Source organism: Microcaecilia unicolor, chromosome 3 (assembly GCF_901765095.1).
Source record: "Microcaecilia unicolor chromosome 3, aMicUni1.1, whole genome shotgun sequence".
Classification (NCBI taxonomy): Eukaryota; Metazoa; Chordata; class Amphibia; order Gymnophiona; family Siphonopidae; genus Microcaecilia; species Microcaecilia unicolor.
This window is the reverse complement of record NC_044033.1, coordinates 147,202,008-147,221,110: the sequence shown is the minus strand read 5'-3', so window position 1 is coordinate 147,221,110 and position 19,103 is coordinate 147,202,008. Positions and strand designations below refer to the sequence as shown.

Here is a 19,103-nt window from a genome sequence, read left to right as displayed (position 1 = left end):
CATAATCAAAAGGGGCGCCCAAGTTTTCCTGCGGACGCCCTCGCAGGACGTCCCAGCGAGGGGGGGGGGACCCATATTATCGAAACAAGATGGGAGTCCATCTTTCGTTTCGATAATACAGTCGGGGACGCCCAAATCGTGAAATTTAGGTCGACCTTAGAGATGGTCGTCCCCGATTTTCGACCATAATGGAAACCGTGAAGGCCCATCTCAGAAACGACCAAATCCAAGCCATTTGGTCATGGGAGAAGCCAGCATTTGTAGTGCACTGGTCCCCTCACATGCTAGGATACCAACCCGGCACCCTAAGGGGCACTGCAGTGGACTTCACAAATTGCTCCCAGGTGCATAGCTCCCTTAACCTTGTGTGCTGAGCCCCCCAAAACCCACTCCCCACAACTGTACACCACTACCATAGCCCTAAGGGGTGAAGGGGGGCACCTACATGTGGGTAAAGTGGGTTTCTGGTGGGTTTTGAAGGGCTCACATTTACCACCACAAGTGTAACAGGTCGGGGGGGGGGGGGTGGGCCTGGGTCCACCTGCCTGAAGTGCACTGCACCCACTAAAACTGCTCCAGGGACCTGCATACTGCTGTCATGGAGCTGGGTATGACATTTGAGGCTGGTATAGAGGCTGGCAAAAAATATTTAAAAAATTTTTTTTAAGGGTGGGAGGGGGTTGGTGACCACTGGGGGAGTAAGGGAAGGTCATCCCCAATTCCCTCCGGTGGTCATCTGGTCAGTTTAGGCACCTTTTTGAGGCTTGGTCATAAAAAAATGGACCAAGTAAAGTTGCCCAAGTGCTCGTCAGGGACGTCCTTCTTTTTGCCATTATCGGTCGAGGACGCACATGTAGGCACACCCCAGTCCCGCCTTCGCTACACTTATGACACCCCCCATGAACTTTGGTCATCCCCATGATGGAAAGCAGTTGAGGACGCCCAAAATCGGCTTTTGATTATGCCGTTTTGGGCGACCCTGGGAGAAGAATGCCCATCTCCCAATTTGTGTTGAAAGATGGGCGCCCTTCTCTTTCGAAAATAAGCCTGATAGGTAACAAAATACTTTGCAATGGAGGGTTAAGTGACTTGCCCAAGGTCACAGGAAGCTGCAGTGGGAATTGAACCCAGGTTGCCATGATCAAAGCCCGCTGTACTAACCATTAGGCTACTCCTCCACATCCTGGGGTCAGTATCTCTCCCTGTGGCTCCCTCTCCCCCCCCCCCCCCAATCTGGTGTCTCTTTTCCCCGTCCCATCCAGCATTTCTCCCCCTCCCCCAATCCTGTCTATTTCCTCCCTCCACCCCCGTCCAGCATCTCTCCATCTTCAACCTGGGTCCAACACCTCTCCCTATCTCTCCCTTCCTCCTCCCCCCCTTGAGTCCAGCAGTACCTCTTCTTGTCCATCCCTTCCTTCTCCCCACTTCCTGGGTTCAACAGCACCTCTTCTTGTCCATTCCTTCCTCCTCCCCCCTCCCGGGTCCAGCAACACCTCTTCCTGTCATTCCATTCCTCTTCCACCCCCTCCTCCATCCAGCAGTACCTCTCCCTGTGCATCCCTTCCTTCTCCTTTGTGGGTTCAGTCGCACCTTTTTCCTGGTCATTCCTTCCCATAATGCACCAGGATGGGGTGGTCAGAAATCCAGGACTATCCAAAAATCTCCAGCCTGGAACTGGATAACTTGGTTTCTCTGATAAAGTAAATTCAGCAGCGCTACTTAATCAGGATATATGCATTTTCACGCCACATGTGCTTTGGTAAGTGTACACTAGTGCATGTAAGTGGCAGCACAGTACCTAAGTGCTATTCTGTAAAGGTGTGTGTAAGTGGCATAAAGCGTAACTTGGAAGAGGGGCATGTGAGGGGCAAGGGCAGGGTGTAACTGCGGTATGGCTGGGGTAACTGCAGGCACCTAAATGTATGGTGAACCAATGCTGGGTTATGCTAGTATTCTACAACAGAATCCTGGTTACCCAGGTGCTATTATAGAAAAGATTCTCACTTTGCAGCTCCTAAAAGGAGGTGGCCACTTGTGCTCAAATCTGTCCTAGGGGTTCACAGGCCAGTCGGGTTTTCAGGATATCCCTAATGAATATGCATGAGAGAGATTTGTATATACCATATACACTCAAATATAAACCCATCTGAATATAAACCGAGATAACATTTTCCCCTAAAAAAAGGGGGGAAAACTGTTAACTCAAATACAAACCGATGGTTTATATTCAAGTAATCCTCTCTCTCTCCTTCCTTCCCTCCCCTCTGGCATCCGCCATTCCTTCCATTCCATCCCTTTCCTGAGGTGTCCTGCCACAGCCGGTTCTGCCCTCTGCAGCTGTCCCCCCAAACTGGAAACTCCCACTCATTCACTCCTTCCGTTGTAAAGAGGAACCCCCCCTCCCGAATCCACTGTAGGTCTCTCCCCAGGCCAACTTTACAGCCTTGGTGGTCCAAAGGTGAGCTGGGGCAGGAACGATCCTCTCATGCATATTCATTATATCAATACAATCCTGAGTTAACACAGACTATAAACAACAGTAATATCACAATGTCATACTAATTGTTCTTAAATCTCATTTATACCCCTTACTAAAATAAATATAAGTATTCAGAAGCAATCTTTATTCTTCATATAATGTTCCCATTTCACTCTACAGAAATTATTTAAAAACTAACCTTCCCCACAAACCCAAATCAGTTCAAGGGTCAGGACTTCCATATATCGCACACTGCATACACGTTAAAAACGATTAAATCCTCTGTACACAGTGATACAATTCTTCTTGCAATATAAGCATTCCAGTCCAAATGTTCTGCACAAAGAAGGGCAAATCCCTTTCTGACAAGGCACAATAATCCTTTCTGGACAAGTCCAAAACCCAAATACTGAGGCGTGAGTACAAAATCCTCTTCTTTCAGACAGCCAAAACTGCTACCAAACTAATCATAGCTGAAGTAGCTCCAGGCTCACTGTTGCCTTGGTCTCAACATGAACCACATTTCGCAAGTGCTTCTTCAGGAGACCAAGGTCATCTGTTGAAACATAGACAAGAGTCAACAGCTCCTCTGTAATGATGCTGATTTGGGTTTATGGGGAATGTTAGGTTTTAAATAATTTCTGTAGAGTGAAATGGGAACATTATATGAAGATTAAAGGTTGTTTTTGAATATTTATATTTATTTTAGTAAGGGATATAGATGAGATTTAACAACAGTATGCATATTCATTAGGGATAGCCTGAAAAACCGACTGGCCTGTGAACCCCTAGGACAGGTTTGAGTACCTCTGCTCCAGGCCCCATATTAGCGTAAGGTGCTGAAAACATGCTTATATTTAAGGTGCAAATGCTTATATTAGCCATAGAGCTGATAAGAATGCTCAAGCCTAAATTGCAAAAGATTGTGCGTAGACCCACAAAATATATGCCGTTGCATCTAGGTGCGTACTTAAACAATACTGCTTAGCCAGAAACTGATGATTGGCATGAGTCCATGTACACATATGTGCATAAGTGACTAGAATATCAACATTTGCACTCATTCTTGCCACCTAAAACTAGGCGGCTTCTTATAGAATTACCCCCTGCTGCTGCATTTACAGCTAAAGTAGAGTGGTGCCACCTCTGAAAGTCAGGCCCAGAACTTTGTCTCTTTTCAAACCTCCTCTTCCAGCCATCTTTGCTAAGTTTGCACAAAGCATTCTCACTTGGTGACAGACATCAGTGTCTGTCAGGTTCTCGAGGCAGAACCAGAATACATGAGCCCTTGGGCCACTGCCGAGGAGCAGCAGCGGCAGGCAAGACCACCCTGGAACTGGATACACAGAAGAGCAGGACTGGAACTCTGGACTGGAGTAGTACTGAGGCAGGCAACTAGAACAGGCAGAACAGGAACAACTTCACCTGCGCTTGACCACCATTCCTCCGGAGTTGAGCTCCGGAGTGTGGGTGGCCGGCAGGACTTGCAGGATAAGGCAGGAACTGAAGATCCAGAGGACCCACCCTGGGTCCGGGGTACACGAGGGAGACTAGGCTAAATACTAGACTCGGACTGAAAGCTGCATGCAGCCACTAAGCCAGAAACACAAGACAGACCAAAGGGACAAGACGTACACAAAGGCTAGGCAGAGACAGGATTCAGGATATACACTCAGGATATACACACTAGCTAGGCAGAGACAGGATTCAGGATATACACTCAGGATATACAGACTAGCTAGGCAGAAACAGGACTCAGGATACACAAGCAAGCTTGGCAGAAACAGGACTCGGGATATACAAGCAAAGCAAACTAGGCAGAGCAGACAGAAGAAGAACCAGGAACTAGCAGAGTCTTTGGGCAGGCAGTGGACAATAGAATAAACCAGGAGCAAACAGAGTCTTTGGGCAGGCAGTGGACAATAGAATAAACCAGGAGCAAACAGAGTCTTTGGGCAGGCAGCAGGCAGAGGAATAAACCAGGGATAACAGAGTCAGGGCTGAAGCTTCAGCAGCTCCAAACACAGACAGAGAGAAAATGGCTGAAGCTTCAGACTCCAAACGCAGAGCAAGGCAAAGGAAGGACTAGCAGTCCACAGACACAAAACAGAAGGGCAAAAGCCCACACGGAAGGACTAGCAGTCCACAGACACAAAGCAGAAGGGCAGTGCCCACACAGAAGGACTGGCAGTCCATAGACACAAATAGCAGATGGGCAAGAGCCCCAGAGAAAGGCTAAGTAGCAGCGCAACAGTGATCTCACTAACCTCACGGCCTATTAGCATAACACTCTTACTTACTATGCAAAGGCCCTGAATGCAAGCACAGCACTTCCTTATAAAGGCTCTCACTGATGATGTCACCTACTGCAGGACAGGAGCAGGGAACACACTCACACCAAGAAGAGGCTTGGAACACATAGGAAGGACAGGCAGGAGCCATCTTGAAAGCTGGAACAGAACAGGTGGAAGCCATCTTAGATGCTGGCTCCCCAGAGAGGCATAGCCCACACAGGTGAGGGCTAGTGAAGTAATCAGCACACAGAGACAGAGACAAAACTAACACAGAAACAGACAGAAGCCAGCACAGATGCTGACCCCCAGAAATAAGGTAAGTCTGAGGGTGGTCACGACCAGAGACGTGACAGTGTCCTTCCAAGAATCAGATTGCTATTTCATTTCATGTGGAGGCTGTAAAAAAGCTCACCCTTACATTTCATCTGAATAAAATCCAGTTGATGGATTGACTGTAGCAAAGGCTCACTGTCCAAAGTCAAGTCAAATTCCGAAGATACTTTTGGTTCCAGGGCTCCTTTAACCCACTGTTCCTGAGACCCTTGGACACGTTTGATTAAGGCATCTGAAATCTGAAAAGAAATATAAAGTATAACATCAAAGTATGAAAATGAAAAAAATGCATGCTTACTTACAGTGGGGGAAATAAGTATTTGATCCCTTGCTGATTTTGTAAGTTTGCCCACTGACAAAGACATGAGCAGCCCATAATTGAAGGGTAGGTTATTGGTAACAGTGAGAGATAGCACATCACAAATTAAATCCGGAAAATCACATTGTGGAAAGTATATGAATTTATTTGCATTCTGCAGAGGGAAATAAGTATTTAATCCCTCTGGCAAACAAGACCTAATACTTGGTGGCAAAACCCTTGTTGGCAAGCACAGCGGTCAGACGTCTTCTGTAGTTGATGATGAGGTTTGCACACATGTCAGGAGGAATTTTGGTCCACTCCTCTTTGCAGATCATCTCTAAATCATTAAGAGTTCTGGGCTGTCGCTTGGCAACTCGCAGCTTCAGCTCCCTCCATAAGTTTTCAATGGGATTAAGGTCTGGTGACTGGCTAGGCCACTCCATGACCCTAATGTGCTTCTTCCTGAGCCACTCCTTTGTTGCCTTGGCTGTATGTTTTGGGTCATTGTCGTGCTGGAAGACCCAGCCACGACCCATTTTTAAGGCCCTGGCGGAGGGAAGGAGGTTGTCACTCAGAATTGTACGGTACATGGCCCCATCCATTCTCCCATTGATGCGGTGAAGTAGTCCTGTGCCCTTAGCAGAGAAACACCCCCAAAACATAACATTTCCACCTCCATGCTTGACAGTGGGGACGGTGTTCTTTGGGTCATAGGCAGCATTTCTCTTCCTCCAAACACGGCGAGTTGAGTTCATGCCAAAGAGCTCAATTTTTGTCTCATCTGACCACAGCACCTTCTCCCAATCACTCTCGGCATCATCCAGGTGTTCACTGGCAAACTTCAGACGGGCCGTCACATGTGCCTTCCGGAGCAGGGGGACCTTGCGGGCACTGCAGGATTGCAATCCGTTATGTCGTAATGTGTTACCAATGGTTTTCGTGGTGACAGTGGTCCCAGCTGCCTTGAGATCATTGACAAGTTCCCCCCTTGTAGTTGTAGGCTGATTTCTAACCTTCCTCATGATCAAGGATACCCCACGAGGTGAGATTTTGCGTGGAGCCCCAGATCTTTGTCGATTGACAGTCATTTTGTACTTCTTCCATTTTCTTACTATGGCACCAACAGTTGTCTCCTTCTCGCCCAGCGTCTTACTGATGGTTTTGTAGCCCATTCCAGCCTTGTGCAGGTGTATGATCTTGTCCCTGACATCCTTAGACAGCTCCTTGCTCTTGGCCATTTTGTAGAGGTTAGAGTCTGACTGATTCACTGAGTCTGTGGACAGGTGTCTTTCATACAGGTGACCATTGCCGACAGCTGTCTGTCATGCAGGTAACGAGTTGATTTGGAGCATCTACCTGGTCTGTAGGGGCCAGATCTCTTACTGGTTGGTGGGGGATCAAATACTTATTTCCCTCTGCAGAATGCAAATAAATTCATATACTTTCCACAATGTGATTTTCCGGATTTAATTTGTGATGTGCTATCTCTCACTGTTACCAATAACCTACCCTTCAATTATGGGCTGCTCATGTCTTTGTCAGTGGGCAAACTTACAAAATCAGCAAGGGATCAAATACTTATTTCCCCCACTGTATATTCCAGCTGACTGCGCTGCAATAAGCCTAATGTCAGGCTTTGAATGGGCGCGTAGGTTATATGCAGGGTTTTTTTTGAGGGGGTACTTGGGAGTACTAAGTACCAGCACCTTTTTCATTGTCTGTAAAATTGACTCATGGTCCCCAAGTTATAATGAAAATGCTCAGGCTCTACACACCAATTCTGCCTTTTCATAGATTCTGTGACTGGTTGCAGAGGGCCTGGCTATTGTGGGGTGGGTCACTCAGTGATCAACCCACCCCTGAAGGGTGGCCTGACATTTGAGTATCGGCACCTTTTTTCCTAGAAAACACACACTGGTTATATAATACTAGCAGTTACACATCTTAAGTGCTAGGTACTATTCTATAAAGTATGTGGCAAACACATAGGCAGAGAGTGGGCAGGCAGTGGTGTACCTAGCTCGGTTGCCCTCCAGGCATGTCCCCCCCTCCCCAGCCTCCCTTCTCCAAGCAAGGGGGTGCACTGACAGTTGTGCAGCTGTCAGCTCTGCAGGTCCCCTGCCCCGGAACAGGAAGTTGACGTAAGAGGGGGCAGGGGACCAGCAGAGCCAATAGCCACACAACTGCTCAGTGCACCCCCTTTCGGCCTGCACTGGAGTGGACCACCCCCACTGCCCCGCCAGTGTGCCACTATGGGCAGACTATGGGCATGCTACCAAGTGACCTGTGCAATTTGTAGAACACTGCTATTCCAAGTAACATAAATCTGGCCTACAGTGTTTGAACGCACCAACATGGCTTTAAAGCACAGGCCCCTATCCCAGACATTTAATACAGGTTATCTAAAACACAGGCCCCTATCTCGGAGATTTAATACAGGTTATTTAAAGCACAGGCCCCTATTCCAAATATTTAATATATGTTATGTAAAACACAGGCCTCTATCCCAGAGATTTAATACAGGTTGTTTAAAGCACCGGGTAAGGCAGTTTAATCGTTAGGCATATTGGCAGTGACCTACAGTAGCAGCCGTGGTCACAGCAAGCCAGTAGGTCTTGACAATCACACAAACTTAAAATTTTTTTAACATACTTTTACCTATGGGGAAGGTGGCACTTTATAAATAACTGTTTACCTAGATACGGTATTGGCTTTTGGAAATGGCTGTTGTTGGGAATAATTGTATAACAGGTTACCATCCTTTGTGAAAAGTCCTAACAGTTGCCTATTTAGCAGGGCCCTGTGCTAAATAGGCACCTTTTAGGACTTATGATTTCCAACTGTATATTTTTACAGGATTCTGCTGAGTACCATTGCAGTGGCCCTACGCAGGGCCCTGCTGTCATATCCACTTTATAGAAATACAGAACTTGAACTACACAAGTGCTTGACTTAACATAACCCATGCTAAAGAAAAAGAGGTCAGCCGCTGCATAGTGTGATGACCAAAAGCAATGTGGTGGCGCCCACTTGGCTTGGTGCCGCTTCTTGGCTCAGCTCCATTCTGCACTGGGTTATTGCACAGAAAGCATCCTCACACCATTTGGTGCATTACCTGGATGACTTCTTGTGGGACCTGAGAACTCTGATACCTGTTCCTTGGTATTGAAATTGACTCCTCAACACTGATGACCAAACTGCCCCAAGACAAATTGGAGGTGCTGAGGACAAAAATTGCTACAGCTATCTGTGCCAAGAAAGTAATGCTCCAGCAAGAACAGTCTCTTCAAGGTTACCTCAGCTTTGTGTGCCATATCATCCCTATAGGGACAATCTTTGCCAGGAGGCTGGCTGCAGCTACATCGGGTATGAAGCATGAGCATCATCACATTAGAATGACCCTTTCACTAAAGTAGGACCTGCAGATTCTCATGGAGGACCTCATTACATTACATTACAGTTACATTGCATGGAGGCTTATAAACTGCCAACGAGTAGGATTCGAAGTGGGATACAACCAAATAAAAACTGATACAACTATCAGGAATTACAAATAGCAAACAAAACTTTAACTATAACATTTTTAAAAATTCATTAATTACACTGAAAATATTTAAGTCTTTAAAGCCTTACGAAAATGTTAAAAATGACTCAAAAGAAGAAGAGCAATGGAAAGGCGATCCCAAAGCTGAACTGCAAGAAAATGAAATGAATGTGAGAAAACAGCTTTAAATCTAACTTGTGTAACAGAAGGTAAAGCTAAAATTAATGAGTTACAAGTCCGAGACCTAGCACTGGATTGTAAGGGCCTTGTTTATTAAGCCACGCTGTAGGTGCGCTAAGGTTTGTAGTGTGTGCTAAAAATTAGCACGGGCTAACACTGGAGAAATATATGGGTGTCTCTAGCGTTAGTGTATGCTAAAATTAGCATGCACTAAAAATGCCTAGAGTGCCTTAGTAAGCAGGGCCCTTAAATTCTATAAGATTGTGAAAGACCTTCTGCACAGACACCATACAGAGATTTAAAAATCAGGCATAGTGCTTTGAAAGCAATCCTTGTTTGGACTGGCAACCAGTGCAAATTCTAACAACAAAGGGGAAGCATGATCAAACTTTGATTTATAAAAAATCAACCTGGCTGTAGAATTCTGGATCAGCTGCATTGTAGACATATATTTTGTAGCTACTCCTAAATATAGGGAATTAAAATGATCCAGCATAGAAAGAATAGATAATTGAACTATTATCCTAAAATGATCTTGTAAAAAATAACATTGAAACGATCTAAGGGATTTCATTACTAAGCCGTGGTGCAGGTGCGCAAACGTTTTAGCATGTGCTAACGCTAGAGACACCCATAGGAATATAATGGGTGTCTCTGTTAGCGCAGGAAATCGCCATGTCAATCAAGAAACTGAAAAAAAAAAGATCAAAATGCATTGAGGATTAATGCAAAGATTGTATATAGTCATCCCAGGTTTTAAAAATAAACTGTTTCCATTTAAAGGAATACACAGCATGCTGCTGATCCAGGAGCATGAGAGCATGAAAACAATTCCTCCAGGTCCAAAAAGATGGAGATTCAGCACTGAACCACAGCCCTAAAATGACCTGTTTACCCAACATACCTGTCTTCTGGAGCAAGAGGACCTGAAATCAAGCTGGAATATGAAAATCTTTATACCTATCCAAAAGTATACCTTGGGGGCATTGCAAGAAGAAAGCGACCAAATAGTTTCCAAAAATAGCATAATAAAACCATCCAGAAATGTAGGATCTTAGCACAACTCCAAAAAGCATGGTAAAATGAATTAACCCCTTGATGACATTTCGGACAAATAGGGGTATGTATATCTCCTCTGCTTTAAACAAAAGTTCCTGCATGAAATAGGCCCGATGTAACACCCTAAATTAACATTCATGTAGTTCTGCACTAATAGAAACTGCACACATACAGCAAAACAGCATCCCTAAATACAAGGATGCAGGTGGTATATCTAAATCCTGACACCAACGATCCCGGAATTTTGTCTGATTGGGGACTGAAGAATGCTTCCTGAGAGCCCAATACAGAGAAGAAACAGAAAGGCCACTATCTCAGAAAGGCTCGAAGAAATCTAACAAACAAGAATGTAAAGAAAAAGCCAAACCCGCAGAGTCTAAAGTAGTGACATAATGTTGTATTTGGTGATAAGCGAAAAAATTGTGCTGCTCCACCATTCCTTGGCAAGCAAATCCTCCCAACGAGCCAGCTTATACCCAGACTGAGGCTGCAAAATATGATGTAAATAGAGTATCCCCTTGGCTGCCCATCGGCAGAAGCTAGCATTATCATACCCAGGTGGAAACTGTAAATTACCTAAAATGGGCATATGGTCTGATACCCAAGGATTACCCCCCAAAAGTAGAATAAGAGTCTTCCACGCCTCAGTACTATTAGGTCTATGCAACAAAGAATAGAAATGGTAGGGGTAATAGAAAGCCTGTTCATAGTAATGAGGTGTATAGGTAGATTCCTCCAAAATCCAATCTCCCAGATGATGGAGCAAACATAACAAATTATACAACAGCAAATCAGGGAGCCCTAAGTCACCATAATGCCAAGAACCCTGCAGATAGGTAAATGGAGTCTTCGACCTCATTCCTCACCAACACCATTTAGAAACAAGCCTTTGCAAAGAGAGCAAATCCTGTTTTAACAGTTTTAAAGTAAAAGCTGAAGCATATAAAGCCACCTAGGAAACAGAACCACATGAAAAACGTGCACGCGACCATGAACAGTTAGGGGCAAAGACATCCAGCAATCTAAACAATCCTTCAAAGAGGCAAAAAGAGAGGAGCCATTAACCTCCCAAAGTAAAGAAATCTTATAGGACAACCAGATGCCGAGATAACGAAAGGACCGAAGTTCCCATCAAAAAGGAAAAGGACCTTCATTAGTCTGAACTGTGGCTACAGTTGGCACTGCCAAAGATTTATCTAAATTCAATTTGAACCATGAAAGATCACTATATTCAGTAAAACTATCCATAAGAGCAGGCAAAGAAAGACTGGGGTCTACTATATTAACCAAGAGGTCATCAGCAAAAGCAGAAAGTTTAAATTCTTGATTACCTATCCGAATTCCCCAAATATCCGGATTAACCAAAATGTCTCAAAAAGAGGATCTAAAGAAAGAACAAATAACAAGGGGGAGAGTGAACAACCCTATTCCCCGTTTAATAGGAAAAGATCATGTAGTTGGTCCTCCAAAAATTTCACTTTTGCTTGCAGTGCTGTATTGTCAGTGGTCAGCTGCTGTACGCGATCCTCCACATTGGAGATGCGTTGACATTGTGTGGTAAAATCCCCCCACAATGCTTCCAACTGGCCATCCATAACGTCAAGCTTGTCCGTAACAGTCTGTAATCTCTTAACTAAGGAACTATCAACAGCCTGCTGCACCTCCGCAACAATTTCGGCTACCCAAGCAGAACTCATTGCCCTCATGCGCCTCCATCGCCATTATACATGGATACATTTATGTCTGCTTGTTATCAATAGAAATCAAACAAAATAAAACATGGAAAAGAAAATAAGATGATACCTTTTTTATTGGACATAACTTAATACATTTCTTGATTAGCTTTCGAAGGTTGCCCTTCTTCGTCAGATCGGAAATAAGCAAATGTGCTAGCTGACAGTGTATATAAGTGAAAACATTCAAGCATTACTATGACAGTCTGACAGGGTGGGAGGATGGGGGTGGGTCGGAGGTATGCATGGGGACATCAAAGCATATCATTGATATTCTAACAGGATGGGTGTGGATAGGTGAGGGGTGGGGTGATCAACAGAGACATACAGCTTTATGGTTTATAATGCTAATCAAGAAATGTATTAAGTTATGTCCAATAAAAAAGGTATCATCTTATTTTCTTTTCCATGTTTTATTTTGTTTGATTTCTATTGATAACCTTAAGAGTGGACTAACACGGCTACCACACTCCTCTACTTAAGATGTCTGCTTGTTGAAATAGACATCTACTTTGCCTTTGCACATAGGTGACCTGTTAACGATTCTCTTATTTATTTGTAGTAGATTTATTCATCAATTTCGCTTTCACTGATATATTATCTGAACATCCTATTCTCAATCACTTTCACACCTCCAGCTACTAAACTTCTGACAAAGGTTTCTATTGAATGCAAATTCAGTCTCAGCTTAATCCCTACTCTGGGAATTCCCTGTAGATAAAGGCAATAAATAGAAATAAAACAAACCAAAGATTGAAAAAGCTTCCTCCTTTTGGAATTGCTGTGATATTTGAAGAAGTATGTACTGCAACATCTTTTTTACATAGATTGTTTAAAAGCTACGGTATCACAATTTACAACTAATCTGATTAAAAATAATGAACGTTCCCAATATGTTTATTTACGCCTCAAACTTTCTCAAAATAATTTTCTTGTTATATGTGCAGATGGAGAAAGTGTGGGGGAGAAGTGGCAGTCTGCCTATGTTGGTGTTGTAAATGGCCAACTTAAACAGCATTTTGCATATCTCTGCACAATATTTATCAACTGGGATGTGAAGTGAGTGGATAATTCATAGTAGTTTGACTGTTCCATTTGGGTGCAAAGGGTGGGTTGTGGCACATTAGCATATTAATTTGCATATACACATCTCATTCATATTCATTATGGCTATCTCAAAGAGTAGACTGGATAGAAACCCAGTTTATTGGACAGTGAAGACTTTTTTTCACTAAATTAAGCCAGCACCAAGGGAATTTTGTCTCTTAGTGCCCCCCCTTTCACATCCCCATGAATTATCAAGGGCAGCACACCTCTACACCTCACTACTGCAGCCTGTTCTCTCTTTCTGCCTCTCCAAAGCCCTGCTGTTTTTCTCTTCCTCCCTCCCTCCTTGTTTAGCCAGCTCTCCCTCCTCCCCCAGTACTCCCATACCATGCCAGTGTGAACCTTAGAAATACACAGGCTCTAGATGCAGAAAAGCTTATTTTTGGGTTGGCAAAATGGCTGACAGTGACAGCAAGTAATTTCTTGCCTTCCAGAATAACATCTTCAGATGGGTTAGTTTTGTGTATTCCGAAACAGTTACAGGAATGAACCTCACTCTTAAATAAGAGTATGTTGCCTGGAGATGATCACAGACTCTCAGATGTTCTGCTAATGCTCATCTTTTCATTATGTCAAAAACAGCCTCCAGGGTGTAACATCGACAAGGAACATATAACTTTAAAATGTTGCTTATCAATGTTACACCTTACAAAATTTCTGAAGGAAGCCATTTTAAACAAAATGATAGGGTTGAGATGAGCATTAATAGTACACCAGTTTACCATGATCACTGGAACATCAAAATACCTACTGGTAAAACAAAACAGACTGGACTGTTACAAATCCCTAGGCAAAAAATATGCCTTAGCAAAACACCACACCACAAAAGTGGCTCGGCAACCGCACCATTCAACTTTTCATCTTCTCACAATAGCACAACAGGGGCTCAGGGATCCCACCACTTCTACCCCTCCCCCCCACACACATAAGAACACCTATATTTAGGCACCTGATAGAAGCCTATTCTATAAAGGAAATTAAGTACCTACTTTCTTTCACAGAATAGGCTCTTATCAGGTGCCTAAATATAGGTGTCTTGTTATAGAAGTGCCCTTAAAATATCCCTTCCAAATCTTCTTTTCTCCCTGAAGAGTTTCCACAATAATTTCCCCATTTTCTTGCTCTTGATGCTGACCTCCACTTTCTACCTCAATCCATCATAGGCAGTCAGTGACTCAACTGTTTGGGGAGGTTCAGATGGGTGGGACTAAGGTGGGTAGGATGAGGTATCATGGGGCAAGTTAAAATTCTTATTGTGGGGGAGGGCAAATCCTACATCAACAGTAAAGGTACAGTAGGGACATTTTTGAACACAGCAGGGAAGGACCCATTTAAGTTGCTATCACCCCCTTATTATCTTTCCTACTGATGGTAATGTGCACACTGAACATACACTACAGAGAATTAAGTGCCAAAATAATGCAACATATTAAACAGAATGGCATTTACAGTATTCTGGTAATATATGCAGGTACATAAAATATAAGAGTAGTCATACTGGGTCAGACCAATGGTCCATCTAGCCCAGTATCATGTTTTCCAAACAGTGGCCAAGTCAGGTCACAAGTACCTGGCAGAAACCCAAATTGTGGCAACATTCCATACTACAAATCCTGTGATTGGCTCAGAGACTTCCAGATCTCTTAGCTGACTGTGAAGCATGGCCAAAAAAGACGTTTTTATTATTTGGGTGTGAATAATGGCCAAAATGGAAGGCTATTTTTGTGATGCAAGCTTTCAACTGCACTCTCTGATATCAGCTGATTGAGAAATGGGGGTGAGCGGCACGGCGTCTTCGGGCAAGGAGATATCATAGATTTGGCGATTGTGCGCATGCGTTTCCTATACTGCTGGCAGAGATTACACCAGATTAACGATACTTTCATGCATCCGATGTTTGAATACCGCACCGAACATATGCGTCTTTTTTTTTTAGTGCATCCTTCGTTTTTTCTAAAACGGTAATGACTTTTAAGTTTTCGGTATTTTACGTTTTGTTGATGCATCTAGTCCGTAGTGCTGTCTGGGGTAAGCTTGTGCCTTGAGTAATTTCAGTTTGTTTGTTTAACTTTCTCTCCCTCTGTGTTTCCTTTGTTGTGCTGAGCTTCTGCTCTGCTCCCTGTGGTTCTGCCTCCCCCTGTCCTTGTATTTTGCTCTTGTTTGTTTGTTTTAGTTCTCTTTGTTTGCTGTAGCTGTCTCCTGTGTACCAGAGCAGCATTCCTTTTCTGGTCTGTGTGTGTCATGGCAGCTTCCTCTTTTGTTTACTCTCCCCTTTATCTTTGTCTGCTGAGTAGCTCTGCCCTGTTTTTTCCCTTTAGCAATCCCCTTTTCCCCTTGTGGGCTGTGGGGCCAGCTTTGTATATTCCTTAGGTAGTTCTCCCTTTCCCTTTGTATGCTGTATATTCAGCCTAATGTGTTCCCTGTATCGTTGTATGCTGTAGGTATAGCCTAGTTCCCTTGTGTGCTGAATGGTTCAGCCTAGAGTGTATTCCTATAGGTGGCTTTCCTTCCCCTTTTCCCTGAGTGCTGTAAGGTATAGCCTAGAGTGTTCCTATGAGTGGCTTCCCCTTTCATGTATTGTTGTATGCTGTAGGTACAGCCTTGTTCCCTTGTGTGCTGTAAGGTACAGCCTAGAGTGTTCCTATGAGTAGCTTCCCCTTTCCCTATATTGTTGTATGCTGTAGGTACAGCCTAGTTCCCTTGTGTGCTGAATGGTTCACCCTAGAATGTGTTCCTATAGTTGTTTTCCTTTTTCATTGAGTGCTGTGTTGTATAAGCCTAGAGTGTTTCCTTCTGGGGCTTCCTGTATTCTTGTTCGCCTGTGGCACAGCCTTGTATACCTTTAGAGGCTTCTGCCTCTCACCCTTTCCTTTGTGACTCTAGTCTTCGCTATATGTGCTGCTTGTGGCCCAGTTCCTTGTGGAACCCTTGTTGTTCTTTCTCCATTCCCAGAGTGTGACTTAGTTCCCGGTCAGCCGTGAGGCCCGCTTGCTTGGTCTCTGTGTGAGTGGGTTCCCAATCGGCCGTGAGGCCCACCTGAATGCTCTATCTCCTTTCTGGTGGTGCCTGTTGGCTGTTGTGAGTGTGCGGGGTTTGCTGGCTGGGGTGGTGCATAGGGCCTGTTCGGGCAACCCTAGGCCTAGGCCAAAATCCTATACTAGGTCTCAGCCTGGGCTCAAGGGCTCACGTCTGGAATAACACCAAGGAGGGTCAGGGGTGGAGGCAGACAGGTTACACAGAAGCCAAGGGTTGAAAGGGGTTGAATTTGCTCAGGTCATCTGAGAGGGAGAGATCATGAAGAGGAGGAGTTTCCATGGGTTAATAAGAGACTGCATAGCCCATGGAGGTGGAGACAGCAGAACACATCCCCTCTGAGCAGATTCCTGCTTTGGAAATAGAGCCATTCTTAAGAAATCTTGGAGCATGCTAGAAATTTTCCTGTTTACCAAGAATAAGGCATTGTCACTAGCTCTTAAAATTCTGAACTATTTTCTGTAAAGGGAGACTGCTGTCTGCTGAGTGAAGCCTTACATATGTTTTTTTGTTTTAATTTATTTTTACAGCTGTGGTTGGGTCAGTGACTTAGTGAGCATTGAGGGGCTGATGCAGAAAGCTACCATGGGCAGAAGCTCATGATTGAGTGGTCTACCTGCTTGACACTGGCTACGAGAGGCAGAAAGGAATTGAAGTTAACTTACATGATAGACACCAGTGCAAAACATATTAAAATGCTATCAGTTAGGGGATCACGTGATGCTAGGCTAGAAGGAGGAAGCCACAGAGTGGAGCTCCGAGGCCCCTCAGGTAAAATTTAACTCCAAGCAGGATAGGAACATTTGCAAAGCCCATTAAACGATATAATTGAAGGAGAACTCTTTAGACATAAGACTGGAAGATCAGCGGATCTCTGAGTGAGTGAAAATGTCCACTAAAGTGCAGCGGAAAGAGGGAGCAAGAAACTGCACTGGAGAGAACAAGATGGCAGAGCACGGCCCCTCGGGTGAATCGTCAGTGGGATCGGCGTGGGCAGCGGAGATTGCAGCAGAGGTCTTGGCATTGCTGGAGACCTCGGTAGATCAAAAACTGATAAACTAGAACAGATGGACGGCAAACTGGAAGGTGTGCAGGCTGATATGTTGGGCTACCAGCAGAGACTCTCCAACGTGGAAGATAAGTGTTTGCAGCATGAGAGCCAACAGCAAACGCTGCAGAAAAAGTTAGCCCAATTAGAATCGAAGCTTGAGTCCTTAGAGAATAGAGCACACAGAAATATTCTCAGAATAATGGGATTCACAGAGACGATCAAAGACGCTGACCTGAGAGGCTTCCTTGAGACATGGCTGCCTAAAACGCTGAACTTACCGGCAATGGATAACTCCTTGAGGATTGAACGCACTCATCGTCTGAGCTTGGCCTGGCAGGAGGACTCCCGCCGTGAATCGTGATTTTCAAATTACTGAATTATGCCCATAAGCAAGAGATCCTGAGGGCTTGGAGACTGGCGGGAATACTGCACTATGAAAAACATCGTATTCTTTGTTTCCAAGATTTCCCTGCGGCAGTCGTAGCAAAATGCCGACTATTTGCTGAAACATGTACATTGCTCCATACCAAAAGAGTACGATTTGCCTTGCTTTATCCGTCGCACCTGAAGATCCAGCATGCAGGAAAGACTGACTTCTTTACATCCCCCGTCGACACCCTTAAATTTGTGTCGCATCTAGAACCAGAACCAGAGAGGGGAACAGCAATGAATAAAGCTTGAAGTTTTATCTGAGGCCAGAGCCAAGTCCGGTTGGGGATAGCGGTGGCTGTGGAGGAGAACGTGAAATGTTACCATCAGGACAAAGACTTTTATTGGAGTCTGCAAATGAGATTTGAGATATGTTTTCAGTGTTATGAATCTAACGTTGGTTTTTGGAGAGCAAAAGTGACTGACTGACACTCCTTAGTTTGTATGCATATTTGGAACAAATGTCAGCTGATAGTGAGTAAACTCAAATAATGTAAGGAGATCTGTTCCCTAGAGACATTGGTCAGAGGAACTCGTTTACCTTTAGTATTTCGGGAAGGTCTAAGCAGCTGGGAATGATGCAAAGGGTCCGAGTTTGGCTACTTGTTTGGTTAAGAATGCTATGGGTTATTTTCTTTCCATAATAGTTGTTTCTGCTTGGGGGGGCAGGAGAGGGGTTCCGGTGTGAACAGTTCTTTAAAGGGAACAAGGTTATCGGGGTAGTTAAATTGGTGGGGGGAGGGGATGGGAGGAGGGGGAGGGGGTTGGGGAGGGAGGGAGGGAGGGATGGCAGAGTGGGGGGATGGGTTTTTTTCTTCTTTTTCTGGTCAGCAAAATGCAGATTCCTTGGGGACGATGCGAGGGCAAAAATGGAAATTGCGCATATGGCGTGGGGGAGGGTGCCCAGGGGCTGGGAGGGGGTACTCTCTCAAGCAAAGTTCTAGTTGTTTCTTTCACAATATCAGTGTAACTATCAGATCCTGGGATCATTTAAATTGATATCTTGGAATCTTGGGGGAGTCTCATCACCAATTAAATGTATGAAGGTGTTGCAAACCTTACGACGCCATGGAGTGGATGGAGCGTTCCTGCAGGAAACCCACTTGACAACAGTAGAGCATTTAAAGTTTCAAAAAGGTTGGGTGGGACAAATGGAGGAGGCCCCGGTGGTAAACAAGAAGGCAGGAGTAATGATCCTTTTTCGCAAAGGGCTGCAAGTGCAAATCCACTCAGTTAAACATAGCCCTGAAGGTAAATATGTTGGGTCGCCCACTGATACTATGTAATGTATATGCCCCTAATGTCTTTGACAAAAAATTTTTCCGAGGGCTAATTGACCTTTTGAACCCTTATCAGGAGGGAAATGTTATCCTGGAGAAGATTTCAATTTGGTGTTTGACCCCCAGATGGATAAATCCACTCCTGCAACCCAGAGCCTGAGCTATTATTTGAGGGGCCTGTCTTTCCTTTGCACAGCATTAGACTTGATAGACGTGTGGAGAGTGGTGCATCCTACACTTAGAGACTATACACATCTGGCAAGGGCACACTCATCGCAAT

At 44.5% G+C, this 19,103-nt stretch overlaps 1 protein-coding gene across 1 annotated transcript in view; it reads right to left on the bottom strand.

Moving 5' to 3' along the window:
- TRIM67 (tripartite motif containing 67) overlaps positions 1–19,103 on the bottom strand; it is a 161,975-nt gene that overhangs the window by 46,004 nt on the left and 96,868 nt on the right. The window contains 1 exon segment of the mRNA XM_030195210.1: positions 5,186–5,345. Within this exon segment, the coding sequence (XP_030051070.1) occupies positions 5,186–5,345 (160 nt within the window).